Below are 19,213 nucleotides of genomic sequence, written 5' to 3' on the forward strand. Positions count from 1 at the left end.
TATATATATATATATATAATTTAACTAGATCTTACTGTGCACGTTTAACCAAAGCATCCAGTTGTGAAAAATATGTATATATGTATATTCGTTGACTGCATTTGCATGGCCGGAAATTTCGTAAAGTTGGCAACATAGAGACAAAATCTCATCGATTTCAGTTACCAGATCCCCGGTTTATATTGAAACTCGATAGGTTGATACTTGGCTACACATCTAAACATAAGCGTTTTTATTTGCTTCGTAAACAACTAGAGAGATTTAGGCCGCCCGAATGCTCAAACGAACAGAAGGTAAAGCAATTCCACACCACGAGTGAGCTGACAAATAAATGTGTCCAGTGATTACAGGATTGGGCACGTAGCCGTTTGTATTACATACTAGCGTCATTCCGAATCTAAATGGCTTGAGCTATATTCTATTTCTAATTTTCTTTACACGCTAGACGACAATTTAACACAGGAGCCTAGTTTGGAACTGAAGGCTGGTCTCATAAATAAGTAAATGATCAACAAAAAACAAGCGATGATTGGAACGTCACAGTAGACTCTAAAATCCACTCTGGCTTTCCCGACAGATTTTCTGCCAAATGCTCAATACAGAATGATGAGCTTGAAAGTCACGGCACCCTGTAAAGTATCTCGTGGTATCAGTCAGCACGAACAATTATCGCGTGCGACCTCCGTAGTAGATGGGATAATAATGTCATCTATATATTCATAACGTTTAGGTATACCGAAGAAGCGTTGCCTAGATTCTGTGGTTGAAAGTTGACTACACAGAGTATGAAATGGACTAGATTAACCCTCAATATGATTCACTTAAATGGATGTCAGTTTCCACATGCTAAATTATGTCCCCCTTTTTGGCTTTATTGCTCACTCACTTGTCTTTGGCAAAACTAGTCTTATAATAGAAAGTGAGCTCAAAGGGTTTTCAGTTTAAATGAGTGATAAACGCACTATTTCCCTACATTTTCTCTTTTTTGATAAAAGTTTGTTAACCGCTTAGTCAATGTACTGATGTGAATCGCTCTCCTTTTGAATAAAATCTATCAGCATTTTACCCAGGCTCTTTTAAACAACGAAGTTTTGGTCGGTTTCAAGACCTCTGCAGCTGATTGTAGTCGGTTCCGTATTTTAGCCCTAAAACGTAATTTTCACCGTTCTAAGAGAACCCATCACCATACATGATGAATAATACTTTCACGAAACACTAAATGTTTATGGTTTCACATAAGTGCTTCGGCGGAAACAAGTGGGCATAATTTGCTCAACAATATTAGAGCGAAACGGCCTCTTTCTCCAGCGGTATTTTCAGCATGACATAATAACATGCTGTTGAAATTCATTCCCCGATTTCAGGTCTGGTTTGATACTTAAAAACAATAGTCGTGAGGTTTTTGTTTTCGTTCATTAGGATAAGACTGGAGATGCTGTTGAGGAAAAAATGATGCAACTCAACCAAAAGCCTTCTACTAGCAATGTACCAGAAGCATGAAAATGGACACATGTTGAAGGTTATTAAGTAAACAATACGAATCTGCATTTGACATCAAGTAAAATTGTCTACCTCCTCACGAAGATCATCAATTAGTGCAAGTAAAACTTACTTCAAAGAAGCACAAATATATATCAGTGATATAATAATCATTACTTGCTTGTGCAGAGCATTCTATACCATAGGTAGGTAGAACACTCCAGGTGAATGACCGGAATTTCCACACCACCAGAGGCTTGCATGCGAGTTACGTACTTCCGACTCTCGTAATTTGATTTCTCCAAACAAGTAACAAGGTTTGAGTTATGGTGGATGTCCGCCTAAGGCTTAGCCAAATATTCAATAGCTTTCGAATTATTATTTCGAGCAAAAAAGATGGCTGGATTGAGTTCATGTGAAAGAATAGTAGAAAACTGTCAGCGAAATAATAAACCTTGCCTTGTATATCTATGAAACTAATTTTTAGTGATGATATTTTGTGAGTTAGAATGATATAAACCTGGCCCATATGCAGCATTAATCAGCCAATTTCAGGGTATCTTTGGGATGCCGATTATTTCATTTGGGAAAAAAGCCTCAGAAATATGCCGTGGTATATTTTTCTAGATTCTAATTTAGCTTGCGTTTCCATCCGTAAACAAGGGCACATTCACCGAATACATTACCCAACTCTGGAGGTAAACACAACACGCACATTAAACTCAGAGTTGAAATCTGTTGACAAGGTAGGTGATTTGCCCCTCAAATAATGAAATTAGAGAAAAGTAGAGTTTGCCACTGTAAAAAGCGCCACAATGTGAAGATAGTTTTTGGATTAAATTCCTATTCTGAGCTTGTTTTCGGATTCATTTTTTGAATGCTTTATATGTTTACTCGGTTAAAAAGATTACCAGCTTGATGCTTTTTCCATTTTTTGGGAGCAGAAATGACAAATTGTTGTCTACTTAAACCCACAGAGTACAAAACGAATAAAACTTCGTGACATCGAGTAGTCTCGTGGTGTAATTACAGGTAAAAAATGGCTAACTGTTGCGTTTCAGACTGGGTTAGAGCCATAACACAAATTCACTCGCATTTGGCATTTGAGGAGCTTAATGGTAAGGTCAATCCAATATTGTTCGTCTTTTTGAATGCATTTTCTTCCTTCTTTTTGTTGTTACTATGAACAATAAAAACTAAAACTGAGAGGTAAAAATGAGCTCACGTCTTTTACTCCTGCATGAAATTGTACCTTGAAGAACCTTGCCGAATACTACATAATTGTGCCAGTCAGACCGCCTATGGTAAAATGTTTCACTTTATAAATGAGAATTATAAATAAACGGGAATTACGCGGATATTTTGCACTCGCTAGCCAAATGAGAAAACATATCAGGTTTAATTGTAGATAAGCTCATTTATCTTGTAAAACTTTATAAATCCCTTAGTTTGTCCAAAATCATCTATTGGGACCCATATTCATATTTGTTAAATTTTATATCATTCGCTATGACCAATATGCACATAAGCAATTCCACCTTTTTGCCATGAATATGTGTTGCCCATGGTCCAAAGCTGATGGGAAAGAACAGTTTTTATCAACGCATTACTACCTAAGCAAAAAATCCTACCCATCAAAAAGAAGAGTGGATGCGCTCATATGCAAACCAGTTGCATTATGCACCGTCAAATGTATATCAGCAAGCAAACTGCAGATTGTATACTAACGAGGTCCATTGTCATTTAAGAGCAGAGCATATAGGTGCATTGGGTTGCGAAAATTGCAAAGCGGGAATCCCATTCGGTGATGACATCTACTGATCGCCGTCATAATCTGTCGACTAAAACGCTTCAACTCAGAGGACAAATCGAAATAATTGCAGGTGCATTTGCCCCAGTTTTGTAATTTACTGCAGTCCAAAGTCGATGCAAAAAGATGCTGCTTGATTATAGCCCTAGAGATACTTCATGTCAATGAAACAATGCAAGACAGGTCCTTAGTTAGATGGGCATTTTTTGTATGACGGACGTTAGCCCTTTAGTTCTCATCAACTTATAATTCAGATTAACTACCGTGCTTATCGAATATTTATATGGTTTACAAATATGCTGAGTTTGTTTCTGGATTTCCTCTGGATCCGACCCTGGTTATTAAAACTACTATCATAGCCCCTAGCTTGTCCGGGCATGCACAGCAGCGACCGAATTAATAAATACAACGAAGGCTATCCAAACAGTTAAGCAGACTAGTCAGAGTAAGTTTTAACCTGTCCTATCTTGATGTTGCGTGAATTGTGATGCCTCAAAAGCGTGTCTTTCTCCAATCAAACTAAAAATTCAAGTCACATTTTTACACATTTAATGAAATATTAGGAGAACCAGCTCCGAACTTAACGAAACTACATAGCTACCAATGGAATAACCGTTTTACGTGGAGATGATTTCATTGGTTAGTCTTCACTCGCCCTTGACAGATAAGTTGTATTCTTGGTATCACTTTTGATCGCTTGTGCGCGACAGTGATAAATAGATCAGCTGCCTCGCACGTTCATTGACTTTTCTGCTTTGGTCAAGCGCACCAGGCGATCAAGCGGTTATCCAGATCGAGGCTCACAGTAATAAGACATAAAGGGACTGCGGTCCACAACATTGTGTGGAGTTGCGCCAACTGGCAGTGCTCACTGATTCTTCCAAATGACAGTCTACCGGTGGGGATACTGGTGGATTCTTTTCGACTTTGGTATTGAAGACCTTCTGGAAATAAATAATTTTACTTCAACCGTATAGAATATAAATCCTTTGGACAAATCCATTACTTCACTACTGGTGTGATTAGACTAAGTTTTTTTGATGCCTCGTATGGGTTGGGATGTGGTTTGAAGTTTTGCTGACACGTAGTCGATTAAGCAGTGTTTTCTTTCATAGTGCACATGTAAGCCCTACCTAGCTTATGTTCCATCGCCGCGAAAAAACCTGTTACTACCTTGAGGTTTCAATGATCTGTATCACCATACCGATAACAGAAACCGCTAATGTTTTTTTCAACCACACAAATGTGCGAATAAATGAAACTTACTAAATTTATTTCACATTGGTACCATCACCACAGTTTGTTTCCTGAATACTTTCGTTTTAATAAGGAAGTGCACTAGTTTGCGAATGATGCTTTAAATGGGCGTTCCATCGGGTGATATGATAAATGATTTAAAGCATCATACAGGGTTGCTTTCATCTTGTCATAAAATCAAGGATTCTATGCAATCGACTGCGGGAAGTCCGACTGCTAGGTCAAGACGGTATCAAGGCTTTCCCATACGCTTATGCTAGCGAAAATACGGGTCAGTTATTTTAAGGGCGATTGCTCCTTTGCTGCACTGATGAAATCGACCGTTTCGATCCAGTGGCCTGTACCAGTCATACGACTGCTGAGCTTGCGGTAAGTAAATATTATTTTTATTTTTATACCATGAGTAAGACAACTGTGTAGAATATTTTGGCCTTTGGGCACAGAGATCGGATTAATTACGATCGTTCTCAGCTTGTATATTTTTCGTTTTCCCTTGTCCGGCACACCATTTCTTCTGTGGCATTCATCACGAAAGGCCAAAGCTAGTAGGTGATGCTTTTCACTCTGTGCATGCTAAAAGGTATAAACCAGCCCGTTTAACCTTTTAAGAAGGTGGTTTTCAAGGAGAATGGGACGGGCTCTGATTTTGTGTGAATCTAATAGTCTGATAAAAGACTCAAAAGACTCGTGCTAACATGAGAACTGGTTTTTCGCAAAGGAAATTCTGACCCTGGACGAGCTTGTATAAACTCAATTCTAACATTACGTTAACTTCTACATCAATGACGTAATTGTCAGCGCCCACATATGTTCACATTTCTGGATACATAAGCAACATTCAGCTTTGTGCAAGAAACCCTTTCTTCGAAGTTATCTATTCCAAAGAAATATGCGAGTATTTTAAAGGTACTCTAGAATCTTGGGGTTCTGCGGGATAGGTATTTTGTTCTAGCCACACCCTTTGTGCAAGAAACCCTTTCTTCGAAGTTATCTATTCCAAAGAAATATGCGAGTATTTTAAAGGTACTCTAGAATCTTGGGGTTCTGCGGGATAGGTATTTTGTTCATAGCCACACCACTCTCGTTTGAACGGCCGTGTTCCTGTTCCGGAATCAGTGCAATCAATTCCACAAGCAAATTTCAGTTTCCAGCGGACTTATTTGATAAGTTCAGTCTATTGTGCTGTCCATCACTGGCAATATATTTTTGGTTGTTAACATCTTCAGGTGCTTGGCACACTAGGACATCAGCATAAGAGGGCAATACAGGCGACATAACACTATAAGCGAGTGGCTACTTTCAAAAACCTCTCTCACCTAGGGCTGAACCAGAGATCTATCGCAAGCAGTGAGCCTAGACGTGATGGCGTACCAACATCCACCGGCGATAACTGCTTGTTTATCATTGGGATACCGGCGCCTTCCGGTAGTTCCTTTAATTTTTAACATGACACTAAGTCGTCTTCAGTATGACATTATGCAAGTGCTAGGGAGCTACCTATTAAAGCATTGTCAAGCCCGTAATTGACAACTAGATGGTGACCTACTGGCTGTATGGTTAATGAGGTTATCCTTAGAGTAACTCCACCGTACTTATCGGAAAATGGAATAAACTCACTTTGGTATCTGCCCTCAAAACGTGAACCGGTAAGTAAGCTAAAGACCCGCAAGATAAAAGAAACGTACGTCCGCAAGTTGTTCAAGTCCGCATTCTTAAGACTGGGAAGGGAGCCGTGAGGTCGTTCTTAGTGGTTCACTTGTCTTTCGGCATTGCAGAGCGTTTTATCTCAAAGCCTTTCACACCTGCGTGGACAGCAGTCCACCAAGCTATTTTGTCCTTCTGTCAGCTGAGGTGGAACTTGATGTCTTTCAAAATTAGCTGGAAGCCGCCCCAGAAGCGTCTTCCAAGTCCCTCAGTCGCCGCGCTGATTTACTCAGTTCGTGCATTCATTTCATTATCAACCTACTTACCAACTTTGCAAAGGATTCCTCATGAAGGTTGAATCGGCTACGAGAGTATCTCGCATTGCTCCTCGTCAGTAGGAACAGTCCACAAATGTCCTTACACAACGTCATCCAATTTCTGTTCCATTGTTTGACCCCAAAGACAAAGCAACTTAACGTTGGACGTAAATGCGGCTAACCAGGTTTGCAATTATATTTCGGTGCGATGATATCATTCCGAGGAGGAGGGGAGGAGTTCTAGCAGTGCGGATTCCAGATGGCGTCGGAACTACTGGATCTGCGGACAACGTACTACCAACTGAAAGTTCGTGTAGCACTTTTTCCACAAGCATTTGACAAAACACGTTTTTTTCATTTCGAATCCTCGATTCAGACGGGCAGATGACAGGTGTTCTCATCATATCAGGGTGTCACTGGTGTGGATATCTTAGTCAGTTGCCGCAAATCCGCTTCAGAATGCAGAAATATGACACACTGGTCCCGAGCAAATGTCATGCGGCTGTCGAGCTCAGGCAAACTTGCTCTGGCTAGGGACCGCTTAGAAATGAATAAGTGATCATGCAAAAGCTGATGAATTGTCATATCACGTTTAAAACAGATGAACGCCTCAGTATAGTTTGCTGTAAAACAGAGGCTGAAGAGGCTTTGAGCAAAAACACGACCCCGATTCAGTCCGGAAGCGACTGAAAGCTAACCTGAATTAGATAAGAAGGTCTCGGTCCGGGGCTTTGTCTCCTTTTAGAAGGCTTTTTTGAAGCTAGAAATTTCCTCCGAACGGTCAGTCTTCCGCGGAATGATCCGTACTGCCTCTTAGATAACCAGCTAAAGGTTTTCGGTTAACAAACAAAAGCAATTGATACCGCTCATGAAACTTTTCTTGGATTTGCCTCGCGGCAAAAAATAAATCAACAGAACATAGGCCGCTTTAAAATCCACACTGACGTTCAGGAATATTTTTCTTCATAATGATGCAGGCTAACAGAGTGTCAAGCCTGCGCGTAGGAGGACCATTCTGCTGTAGCTCTCCGACCCCTACCTAATTTCTTTCTCCTCATCTCTGAAGAAAGGGATCCATCTCCCGAAATTCGGGAAACAGCTAGAGAAGGCCATTTTGCGGTGTCGGTCAACCTGCATGGACAATTCCACGAGTACGCCACCCTTTCCCGTTCCACTGTGCAGCTGGTTTATATCCCTCAGCAGTTCTGCGGAAGTGAGTAAGTCGGCCAGGTAGGTCTTTAATTTATGTTTTGTGCACGTGGATTGAATTACTGAAAATCAACATCTGGCTGATTGGATGGTGTTGAACTGTGGCGTTTCCAAGCTGACAAAAATTTGTCGTATTTGTAAAGCTTTCCGCCGGTTTGTTCGTCTTCCATCTGCCGAGGATATTAGGCTTTCCGTCCTTGGATTTATTTCAGTCTGGTAAAGAGTGCTTTGTGAGGACAACGACCAACGTTTGAATGGATAACTTTATAACGTTTGGTCCAATCACCATCGTTTGTTTCTTACATATGTTTCGAGTTCTTTGTCCTAGCAATTCCAATTTACTTTCTGGTGTGCATATTTTCAGGTTCTTGGTGAATCTCACCGAACAGCAAATTCTTCTCCTGAAAAAGGGTGGATATCAATAAGTCATCGTCATTAAAGAAATCCGGTCTGCGTACTCGATCTATTCAAAGTTTATTCACAGCAACCGCCAGGAGGTATGTCCGTATTTGGACCCAATGGCTTGAAGTGTGTTTGGGACTTCGTCATCTGCCACCCTGTTCTTTAGAGCTATGCAAAGCTTCTTTGACTTTCTTACATTGAACTTGAATGGGGTTTCTTCCCGGTTAAGGTCGCAGTTTCCGAAATGTGACGTTGAACTCAATATGCACCACTGCGATACGCGTGAATGACCTGTTTTCTTCTGTACTCTTTTTCCAGAATGACTCAGTCTACTAGGCATCCATGTCATCTGTCAAATGAATACACGCTGCGGACTTTTTTTCACATTAAAACTACACATTTGCTATGGAAGTTTTGAATGCCGCGCACAATTCTGACAGTTATCCACAGTTGTCTTTTACTCACACGTTTCAAAGTGGACCCAGGACATTCGTCCAGGTTTTCCGGCCCTTACCAACCCGAAATCACTCAACAGAAAACTTCAGCTGCTAGAAGGTCCGGATCTGAACGGATAAAAATGCTGAACGTAATATTTCCTCCCATCTTCATGTAAGTGTGACAACGCGGGCTCATACCTATTAATAAAGATGACAAACTGTCTACTTCACCATTCTGTGGTTAGTGCAGTTTGATTGTTCTCTGATTCACGTGACATGTGACAGAATCTGACACCGTTATTACGTCGGCTTTCTTGTGTTCACCCTACCCTCTGTAGTCAACCGGGCCTCAGTGAGTGCAGCGGTGTCTATCCTGTAGTCTTTGGATTCGAGTGTAGCAAGATGAGTTTGTCCTTCAGACCTGCCTCCTAAAACGTCATCGAGGACATTACTCCGCTTCTAGGTTCCCGGTTCCAAGTCGTAGTAGACGGATCTTCATTCTCTTTACAAAATGCAACATGGACTGCTGAGTTAAGAAATAAGACTTATTTCAGATTCAGCATCTCATTTCTTTGATTCGGTTATCTGGCCCACAGTATGGTGGCGGGCTGACCTAAGTCCAGAGCAAGGCATGAAAATCTTAACCTGAATGCCACAGCGCACAATGTACCTTCTGAGCAGCGTCGGACACTCAATTTTAGTTTGTAATCCTTCAATTTGTATTGACCGGCAAACATCGCTTGTGCTCCGAAGGTAGAAGTAACACTCATCCGTGTATTCTTTCAAAATTATTTTGACCGTACTGGATAATGCGCAAGTGATCACTGTTAGTCTTGGGGTTATCGGAGTGTGTGGTATTTGCTGTTACTTTTTGAGCAAAATTCTGGGTGCTCGGAAAAGTCAGCTTGCTTTTGTTGCATTCCTTTTGCAGCGAAGTGAACACAATTTCCCAAGACCATCTCGCCATACGATTTTTCGTAATATGAGGACTTAATGTCCTGCATCCCCCCCCTATTGGCGTTCCTGGAATGGTTATGCCTTACAGAATTGATTCACATTCAGCATGGTCTGCAAAATCTTTACAGCACCAAATCTCGATCACCCCGACAAACAGGCAAATTTACATCGGGTGCTAACATGTATGTGTACATACAGATAGTACCAAATAAACAACTTCACACGAGAGACAAATTGGGGGTTTTAGGACAATGGATGACGCTCGGCGGTCAGCTGTCCGTCCAATTGTAAAAAATGCTCATGATACATTCCTTCTGGAAAAGTAAGTGTTACGGAAAAAGAGAACGGGATCTTAAACAAAAAATGTGTGTTCGTATCTCCAGCTGCAGAAACATACGCGGTCTTTTGTCCCTGCTCAGATATTAAGTGAGTATGGAGGGGCAGAAACGTTATGGTTTCTAGGTTTCTTTTTCCAGAAATGTGGAGTTTTTTGTAGCTTCACTGATGAGACTGGTCGACGGAAATTTACGACACAAGGTTGTCAGGCGGTTTGTGGTGGTACTTCAAAGCCAATGGCTTATGCGATACCAAGGGCAGGACCTGATCATTTGTTTGTGATTGGGGCCAGACCAGTCAAGCACCAGTAGCAATTTAGAATTTATTTAACCTCACGTTTCTGTCTGTGCTCAAGATACAAGATTTCAACATGAATGTCAATGCTCGGAATTTATGAAAGCGACCGGTGATAACATCCCAATCTTATTTTTTGTCTGTTACCAAAAAATGATTGCCTAATTTGCAGTAGATACTCCATTTTGGTTCTAATTATGTCATGGAAACACACGTTGCTGACAAAATATATAGTGTAAAACAGTCACAGTATTAAGAGTAGCCATCGATCAGTGAGTGGGTACGAATAAGGCGTGAAGAGAACCCCCACACTCCTTCAAGTTTCCGCTATTAACCTGTCACGCTGGGTTTATTTGTCATTCTAATAGTTTTGATTTCTTCTGCAGCTTCCAGACCAATGTGTACCTTATTTTTCGCTCAGTACAAGAAGACTAATGGCCTTATTTCGTGAAACAAGACAATACGAAATATCGTTCTATCAGTGTATTTTTTCATCTTGCAAGTGAAATTGATCCTACTAACCTGCTTCTATACGCTAACAGTGGGAACAACGTACTTTTTGACTTCACCACTGTGGTAATATATGACGCCTTAGAACTAAGAAAAGAAAAATCTGGAGGAAATAAATTGTTTTGTTTATATCTACGTTGGATACTCCCTAGTTTAATGTGTGTATTTTAAAGATTACCTCCGTGCGTTTGACAAAAAACAAACAATAAAACGAACGCGAACGTCAAGGCGATCCATTGTTGAAGGGACCGCAAATGAACAATATTTTGACACAACGGATTATAAACAATAATATCAGATGGCGTTACTTTTTCCGTTCTTAATACCAACTGTATTCGTGGTGAGACAGATTCTACATAAAGGTACGTGGACATCTAAAATGGAAACACGCAGACGAAATTAGTCTTTTTTCTTATTTTTGGTCACTCAGTAGAAAATAGGAGCAACATGACAACTTGAGGCTTAACTGATCCAGAACTTTCACACAAACCAAAATTACAAACGTGACGAATGTTGTTTCCTGACGGTTTTCGTTCAGTAGAAAGATTTAACATTAGAAGTTGTCTAATTACTTGGCCTAGTAAGAGATAGCTAGTCTTATTTGGTGAGCTTATCTCATGATTCCCAGCATACTACTCTTTAATTTCTATACTGTGGTTTTTTTCAGTTTCCTACTTTCGTAGAGGTTAAATCGAAGGCTTTTGGGATTGCCTTTGCACCTTGACACTTTTATATATATTTACAAGTCAGTGCTTACATGTTTTGTTGGGCCCTCATGAAATAGATCGGAACCAGACGCACCACACTAATGGAGACATATGGAATTGCCATGACAAAGTCCGTGAAGCACAGTGAATCTTTATAATGATTGTTTATCTAATCGTTGAATTTACAAATGAATACAGTGTTTGCTGATGTGTGGCTACAATTACCGAGGTTGTGCAGTCAGAAGGGCTTCACGCAAAAACCGAGACGATGAAGATTGTCACTGTGCTGGGACGGATACTCTTAAGACAATGGCTACAATGAGTTTCTTTATTCAGGGTGTGCTGAAGGGTTGCTGGTAGTGTAGAACCGTAAGGAACATATGCCTTCAGATTTCATGCCTTTTGTGCAACTATTAGCTTACTGCAAGAGGATACAAAAAAAGTGGTATATTTATGCTAGATTATACACATACATATCAAAAATGATTCTTGATGATGATACTAGTGACCTCTCCGGTGGATGAGACGTAGCCATGAAAAGTTTATGTGAACTTTCTGCGGTTAGGCACAATTCGCTAAGTTACCCTTAAAAAATTGAAATTTTGGCCTATCTCTGTCTGGTATCAATCCCTTTAAAAAGTTCTAGATTACAGACAAACAAACATGCTTTGCTAGGTGAATGGGAGACCACAACTTTGAATCCCAGACAGCAAGTAAGTGTTGCATCCCAATTGGACTACAATATCAGCTAATCAACCAATCGGTCAACTGTTCAGATGCAACAATCCTTCGGTGCCCAGTTGTTGCGCTACGCGAGGAAAGTACAAGGCGGAAGTAGGGCCAAGCTGCCCAAGCGTAGAGGAAAGCAGTCGAGCTACAGATGGTTCGAACCGCTGAACTTCCGGCCAGTAAGTTCGCGCCTTAACGATTGAGCTATTCAGAGATCTACCTACGTCGATCTATGGGCTACAGTATAGAGTTCCGTAAATTCTCCGTCTAAAGAGACTTGTCTTTAATGGGAACATTTAAGGCAATACATTTTTTATTCCTGTGCTGTGTGGTATACATAAAATTAAAGGAGTTTACAGAGAAAATGTCCTTAATCTGTCCACTATGCTTTACAGACACTGTGGCTTGTGGTTTCAACTCCTGTCTGTCAGCAGGGAGTTTGTTCTGCCCTATATAGGAAGGATACACAGNTCCTTAATCTGTCCACTATGCTTTACAGACACTGTGGCTTGTGGTTTCAACTCCTGTCTGTCAGCAGGAAGTTTGTTCTGCCATATATAGGAAGGATACTACGTTGTGCTAAATCAGCCACTCAGAGCGACTAAATGAACGTTAGTGATCGTAAGCCAAATCTGTTTTCTTCATTACTAGAGGCTACTGATTTTCTTCCATTAAACCGATAAATGTGAATGACGGAACCAACATGACAACAGTCTTCTTGATGCGCTCTAGGGTGGAAGCTAAAGAGAGGGACGGTAGGACAAGTATCTTCGGCAAAAGTGGGATGATGCAAACTATGGAGAATCCCATCACCTGCAAGCGGGATTATGTGATGCCCCAGACAGGAGGGTGAGAACATCCCACAGCGCTTAATGTAAACACCTCTTTACGCTTGGAGTATTCTGGTCCATTCCCCGCGGATCTTTTTCTTCCGATAAATAATGGGCTGATTTCTGGATTTTAGCACGAATGTCCAATGAAAATCTGCACCAAACAAAAGCATGACTTGAATCAACCCGTGCATTCTGAAACCACTAGCAGTCAAGGTCTGTACCACGTCATTGACCGCTATTGGCGATTCGATCCCTTTATACCCAAGGCTGTTCAGCTGTTAGGGGACTCGTAGCACAATGCCGTCGATCGCGTCTAAGCCCTGTACTGCCGTGAAACAATTGGTGATCAGTACGAAGTAACAAATGGCGTCCACTTACTTTTCCTTAGGTTAAACGTCACTACTGAGGCGTGATTCTCATTGTCTGAGGAGTCTTTCCGTGTATTGAAATCTCCCGCTATTATGACCATTTCAAAAAGTTCCATTGATGGACAATATCGTAGGGAGATGTCGTAAAATGAATCGGTCTTTCTGGTTGATAAGCTGACATGACTAGAAAAGAACTTTTGGTAGTTTGACCGTCGAGGAGGCTTACTTTCATAGAATCTCGGACAACACAGGGTCGGTTCACGGGTATCCAGTCCAGCAACGAACCCTCGGCTTAATTTGTTACCGAGACAGGTAAAGCGTCGCTCCACGATGGTTTACGGTCATTTAGCGACCAATTAACTAGTAATTCTGTTTTGACGTATGCGCCAATATAAGCGCTATATTTACGTACCAATAAAATATCTTTAGACGGTTCAACCCTTTGGTTACAGTTAAGCGGCCATCTTTCATCATCAAACGTTCACATTTCATGCGCATTTCTACTTCTTTAAGCGTTCGTTCGAGGGTTTACTCTCAGGATGTACCTTTAATTAGACTATAGGTGAGGTGTCTTCTGCTAATCAGCTCAAATAAGGGATATTAGTTGCTTCGTGCTTGATTTAAATTGGACTTCTTGCAGTTCCTAACCTGGGAATAAAATGGCTGGTGATAAAAATCTTGAAACAGGCCAATATATTCTTCGTAGCACAGATCTTAATCCCCATCAGATCGAAGGCCGAGCATTAGAAGAACCCGCTTGTATGGCATGACTTCAAACCGTACAGGCCACTGATTTCTTCAGTAAACCACCTTGCGGAATCTTTGTTTTATGTAATGCCAACATTCAGAATAAATCGCACATTAGTTTCTCAGTTTCTGAAGCCTTCAACTAGTTTCCTCAAGAAACTTGAATTAATCTACAGAGTGAAAAATTGAGCCCAAAACCATACTATAAGTAGTATCATTTATCACTTCTTGACGGGGCTCGAGAGTTAGAATATTTTTTACGAGTTCACTCCATCATTTGGGGTAACATCATCATTGCGTTGGATATATCGCGTAGAAGTGTTTTCTTAAATATTGGAAAAACTTTCAAGAGACCATTCCAAATCCATCCAACAAGACAAAAACACAAAATTAATCCGTTTTATTACGGCTTTCACTAATGCTTATGTGATTTTTGGTGAACGGAATCTGTTAACTTACCTCTTCCGGTTGTTCATTCAATAGTCCCACGAGCTTTTCGATCACACCCAATTTTTGGAATTGTACTACATTTTCTTTTGAGATTGCACACTTCCATATCGCTCCAGTTGCGGCTGCCAGGAGTTCTTTATTGTCTTGCTTGGTCAGGAGGACAATGAGTGGTTCCAAACCACCGTAGAGTCGAACAAGATCACGAGTTTCTGGCTCCTCAGCACACTAAAAACAATGGTGTGTTAAAAATTGAATATTCCCTCAAAGGATTAGCAATTCGGGTCGAAAAAACATAGATGAGTATAACTCGTAATTTATTATCAGTTACCAACCGCTATTTCTCTGCTTCTAGTTTAGGACTTTCTCCGTCCTAGCCTTATCTCTCATTAAGCGAATTTCGATCCACTTTATCAGTCCTATTAAGCAACGATCATGATCTTAAACAATTGAATGATCACTGCTAGTAGTTTTATGCTCCCGGGGGCAAGGATTAAACTTTGGAATTGGTGAACGAATGCGAAATTGCCCGTTTTAGTCATGTGTTCAAAATACAGTAGTAACCAGGATATATGTTCAATGTTTTCAAAACTGAAACTGTTGGGATGACAGAATACTGTTTGTTTGTTTTCCGTAGTGCTTGATATCGAGGTCATTCCGGTCACCTTCCAATTTAAAACTTCTGGTCCTCGTTGCGCGCTGAGTTTTATGATAGTTATATTTCCCTTGTGTTTAGTCGATAATAAGATTAGCCGCTGGACGTTGTAGGTTGCTTGCAACAAACGCAAACTATCAGTGTTTAGATCCAGTGAACGATAATTCACGCTCACATGGTAAAACATGTTAAACTGGTGAAGCGTGTAATTTCGAGGTTGGAAAACCTCCACATTCATTGTCCCCAGGAGGGGTGTTGATAAATACCAGACAATGCAGGTGACAAATGTAAATCTGCTGACTGACTTCTAGCAATCTGCATTATTTACTTCGCGCACACACATGAACATCGGTACAACCAAGGATCAAAAGTGGTACAGTACGTTACCTATTGGTTATTTCCCATTCCCTGTTAATGAGGAAAGCAGTTCACTTAGACTCAGTCGTCAGAATACTTAGCTTTATACACTCCTTTGAGAGGTCAGAAGGATGACGTAATTCACTAGGAAAATGGCAACTGGATTGTGCCAATATTGGTTATACCTGTCTAGGTATCCAGAATTTCGACAAGCGAAGAAAATTGTCGGTATGAAAAACATGGGCCTGTTCCTGGTCGAAGAAAGATGCACTGTCTACTCAGAAACTTTATTCGTAAAACAGACCAAATTCAACTGCATAGGTATACCGACAACTGGGGAATTGAAGGAGATATAATCTATGTGACTACTTTTTTTCTGATCATCATCACTGATGTCACTGCCACTGAGAAACTGCGGGGTCCTTGTGTTTCATACACATATAGTATATTGTACTCTACTGTATTGCAAAGGATAGTACTAGCTTACCACGGTTCAGGTGCACAGAACTTTAAAAATTCAGCACTATGTGTAAAAACCCTTGGCATTGGTGCCACATATGTATGGGAGTGGCCGCATGCTTTATTATTTACAACTGGACACAAAAGTAACTTCAGCGCCATTCTGGAAGCTGAATAACACGCCTAGGTTTACTCGTCTCAGATTCAATGCACCGGTTAACCGTTGAATCACTATGTCAGACTAACATCTATTTTGGTACACTAAAGCACTCGTTGATCTCACAAATTTGACAATACACGCGACTCACTATTCAAATTTTTCGATAAGTGATTCCTTTGTTAAAACTTTTACAGGACCACTTGAAGCTAGCATGAAATTTCTGACTTCTTGTAGCTTTCAGCCTGTGTATTCAAGTGCTTTCAAGTGAGCTATTTTAGTTTTTTGTATAATCCAGGTAGTTAAATCCACTTCGGTTCTTAGCCAAAATAATACGGCTATATCCTTCCAAGCAAAATGAAACAATTTTAACGTCGATCCATGTGGAGATAGCAACAGTTTGCCTCGATGTTTTGTTTTATTCTCAATTTGGCTTGCTCAGGACCGAAATCAGCTGTAAAGCTCATCATAAATATAGGATTTTTATTGACCCACCAAAAAAATTCTACGCATGATCGTGAGCTTCACTCAAACTTTCAAAAGCGAGTCAGTGAAACATCATACATCACATACGTTGGCGCAAACTCAGCTGTATTTGCATTTTCCAATCATAAGGATATCGATGCTGCTATTATCGCAGGGTATTATCCTAGCGATGTAAGACATGACCCAGTTCATGGTACCCATGCAGTGCCTCAAAGGAAGAAAAATTCTTTTATTTCAGTAAACCTTGCCAAGAGAAGTGACAGATCAAAGGACAAATTTAGTTAACTAACTTTCACCAATAAAATCCCTGTGCCAAACTTTAGTTAACAAACATTTTTATGTTCAAATCATTGTCGCAAATCTTATCGTTTTTTTCATGGAAACCTAAATTCATACTGGCAGCTTACCAAGCGCTTATCACTTCTATTATGGACAAATTTTACTGACAAACCGTTGAGCAAACTTGAATAAAACTATTAACTTTTAGCACACAGAGCTCTACTCCCTCCTATTATGCCTACAAAATACTTGAGAAAATTTTGATTTATTATTTTCAGACAGAGGTTTAATTTAGCATCGTAGGAGCAGTAAAATTTAATGTGTATGTCGCATATTTTGTGCAATCTTTTGTCACTGTTTACAAAAATATGCCAAAATGAGCTTTCTGTGTCATTCGTTGGAATACTGAAAATACGATCACTCTAGGATAGTCTGATATTTATTGTTTTTCTGAAACCCACTCCCGAGTACTATTTACGTTTGTTGTGAGGGCTCTCTCATGTAAATCAAGCTAAATGGATTGCACTATAAAAAACCAACCTACTTTAAATATGGTAGATGCACAATGCATCTGAAGCTCGGGGTTTGGTCTTTTCAGGTTCTTCACCAAATCTTCGATCATTCCTTCTGTTCGGATAGCGACCCGGTACGTAGGCTGAACAGTAGTACATTGGAAAATTAGCACAAAATTGTTTTTTTTTGCTCCTGAACAACTAGCCCCTTAGGATAAAAGATGGCCGCCAAGGCCATCTGACGGTTTGGCCTCAGCAAATACAGTTGTCTGACTTCTGACCATTATGAATACATTCACCAAAATAGATTTAAACATCAAGTGTCTGCGTCATGTGCAGACATCGGTGCCTCTGAAGTCTTACCTGTTTCACTGCTATTAAGCACACAATTAGCGGCATTTATCACTGAAAGCTTCTCTTAACTTCTAATGTCCGGTTGAAAACCAGACTCACCTAATCCGGAGACTGCAGCACCTAAACATCGAATCTCTCACGAAAACTCTGGTTCACTTCTATTTGAATGTCAGTTTTTTTATTATAACGGTATTTAGCAGTGTATATGCTGCAGGGTTGGATGCCAACGAACCACTTTTTCTAGTTGCTTCATGCGGATTGTATTTGTTTCTTCTCCTATTCTTTCTTTCTGCTATCCAAATTGTAGCGAAACAGCTCAAGCCAGCAACAAGCACAAAAACTGACAAAATTCATATGAGCAAAATACAAGACAGAATACTGAATCCTCCCTATGGACACAAAGATCTTATAAGCATAAATCTACTCGGCCCCGTCCATCTCCCATCAGCTTCGCTACCCTTACGACCAACTCCGAGTGGCTAGCTTAAAATGCAGTGTTTATTGTTCTGTATATCGCGAAGCGATTCCGACTAATTCAATGTACCGCCGCATCTTTTGTCACAAAAATCTAATACTTTTGTGAGGTTAACCCATAGAGCACATTTAGTAGATGGCTCGTTGTGATTCGTACCAGAATAACGACTGAAAAACCCAACGGCAGAAATTGTTTTCTGAGTCAGCTGGCTCAAAAACAATGATGGTAATCGGCCGCAGCACTGCGGTCTTCGATGGAAAAATATCAGTCCATGCTGCATCCTCTTGTCAAAACGCAGTTTGGTTATCCACGAACACACCAATCTTCCCGGTAAACCAAGAGGGTTACCTTGATGCGCGTCAGCTATAAATCGTGTACACTACTCTAAGGTTTTTGTAGCAATATGCTGAAGTCCACCATTAACTGTGCTTCTTACTTAACTGCCAGGAAATGTTTTGACCTAACTAAACCCCTGAAAATGGAAGTTTACTCAAGGTTCGAGTACTGAGACAATACTGGTACAATATTTCTTTGTTCATATATTACGGTTTATCTTTTTACCAATGAGAATTCGATTGTTACAAACATCAGTTCCCCTTAACAGCAGTCTTCAAACACTTTTCAACCATTCACATCAATAAGGACACTTGTAAATAAGTCACATACTGTTGTGTGCAATGTGGGATGTTCGCGAGTGTGCGTAACTCCTTACCTCCGATGCGCACTCTTGCAGAGTTCCCACCACAGGAATCAGCATGTTCTCGTGAGGGGATTTTAGCAAGCGAGCCAAAAGTGATATCACGCCAGCCTTCTTCATAGCTAGTTTGTTCTTCCGAGATTTGCTGCAAGACCACAGAGCTAGAGCTCCACAGCGTGCGACCTCAATATCTCGCTCTACATCGGTGGTCATGGGAATCGCATTTAAGCTTGAACAGTCGAGCAGTGCGACCTGGAATACACAGAAATTATTTGTTAATTTAGTCAAGAAAATGTACA

The 19,213-nt window shown here is 40.5% G+C and overlaps 1 protein-coding gene across 1 annotated transcript in view; it reads right to left on the minus strand.

Annotated features, from left to right (window-relative positions):
- T265_00387 (hypothetical protein) overlaps window positions 1–19,213 on the minus strand; it is a gene marked incomplete at both ends in the record, with an annotated part of 46,143 nt that overhangs the window by 8,994 nt on the left and 17,936 nt on the right. The window contains 3 exons of the mRNA XM_009164132.1: window positions 14,496–14,711; window positions 17,421–17,531; window positions 18,930–19,166. Coding sequence (XP_009162396.1) covers window positions 14,496–14,711; window positions 17,421–17,531; window positions 18,930–19,166 — 564 coding nt within the window. The remainder of the gene's footprint in view (window positions 1–14,495; window positions 14,712–17,420; window positions 17,532–18,929; window positions 19,167–19,213) is intronic.

The sequence above is a fragment of the Opisthorchis viverrini genome (genome assembly GCF_000715545.1).
Source record: "Opisthorchis viverrini unplaced genomic scaffold opera_v5_3, whole genome shotgun sequence".
Lineage (NCBI taxonomy): Eukaryota > Metazoa > Platyhelminthes > Trematoda > Opisthorchiida > Opisthorchiidae > Opisthorchis > Opisthorchis viverrini.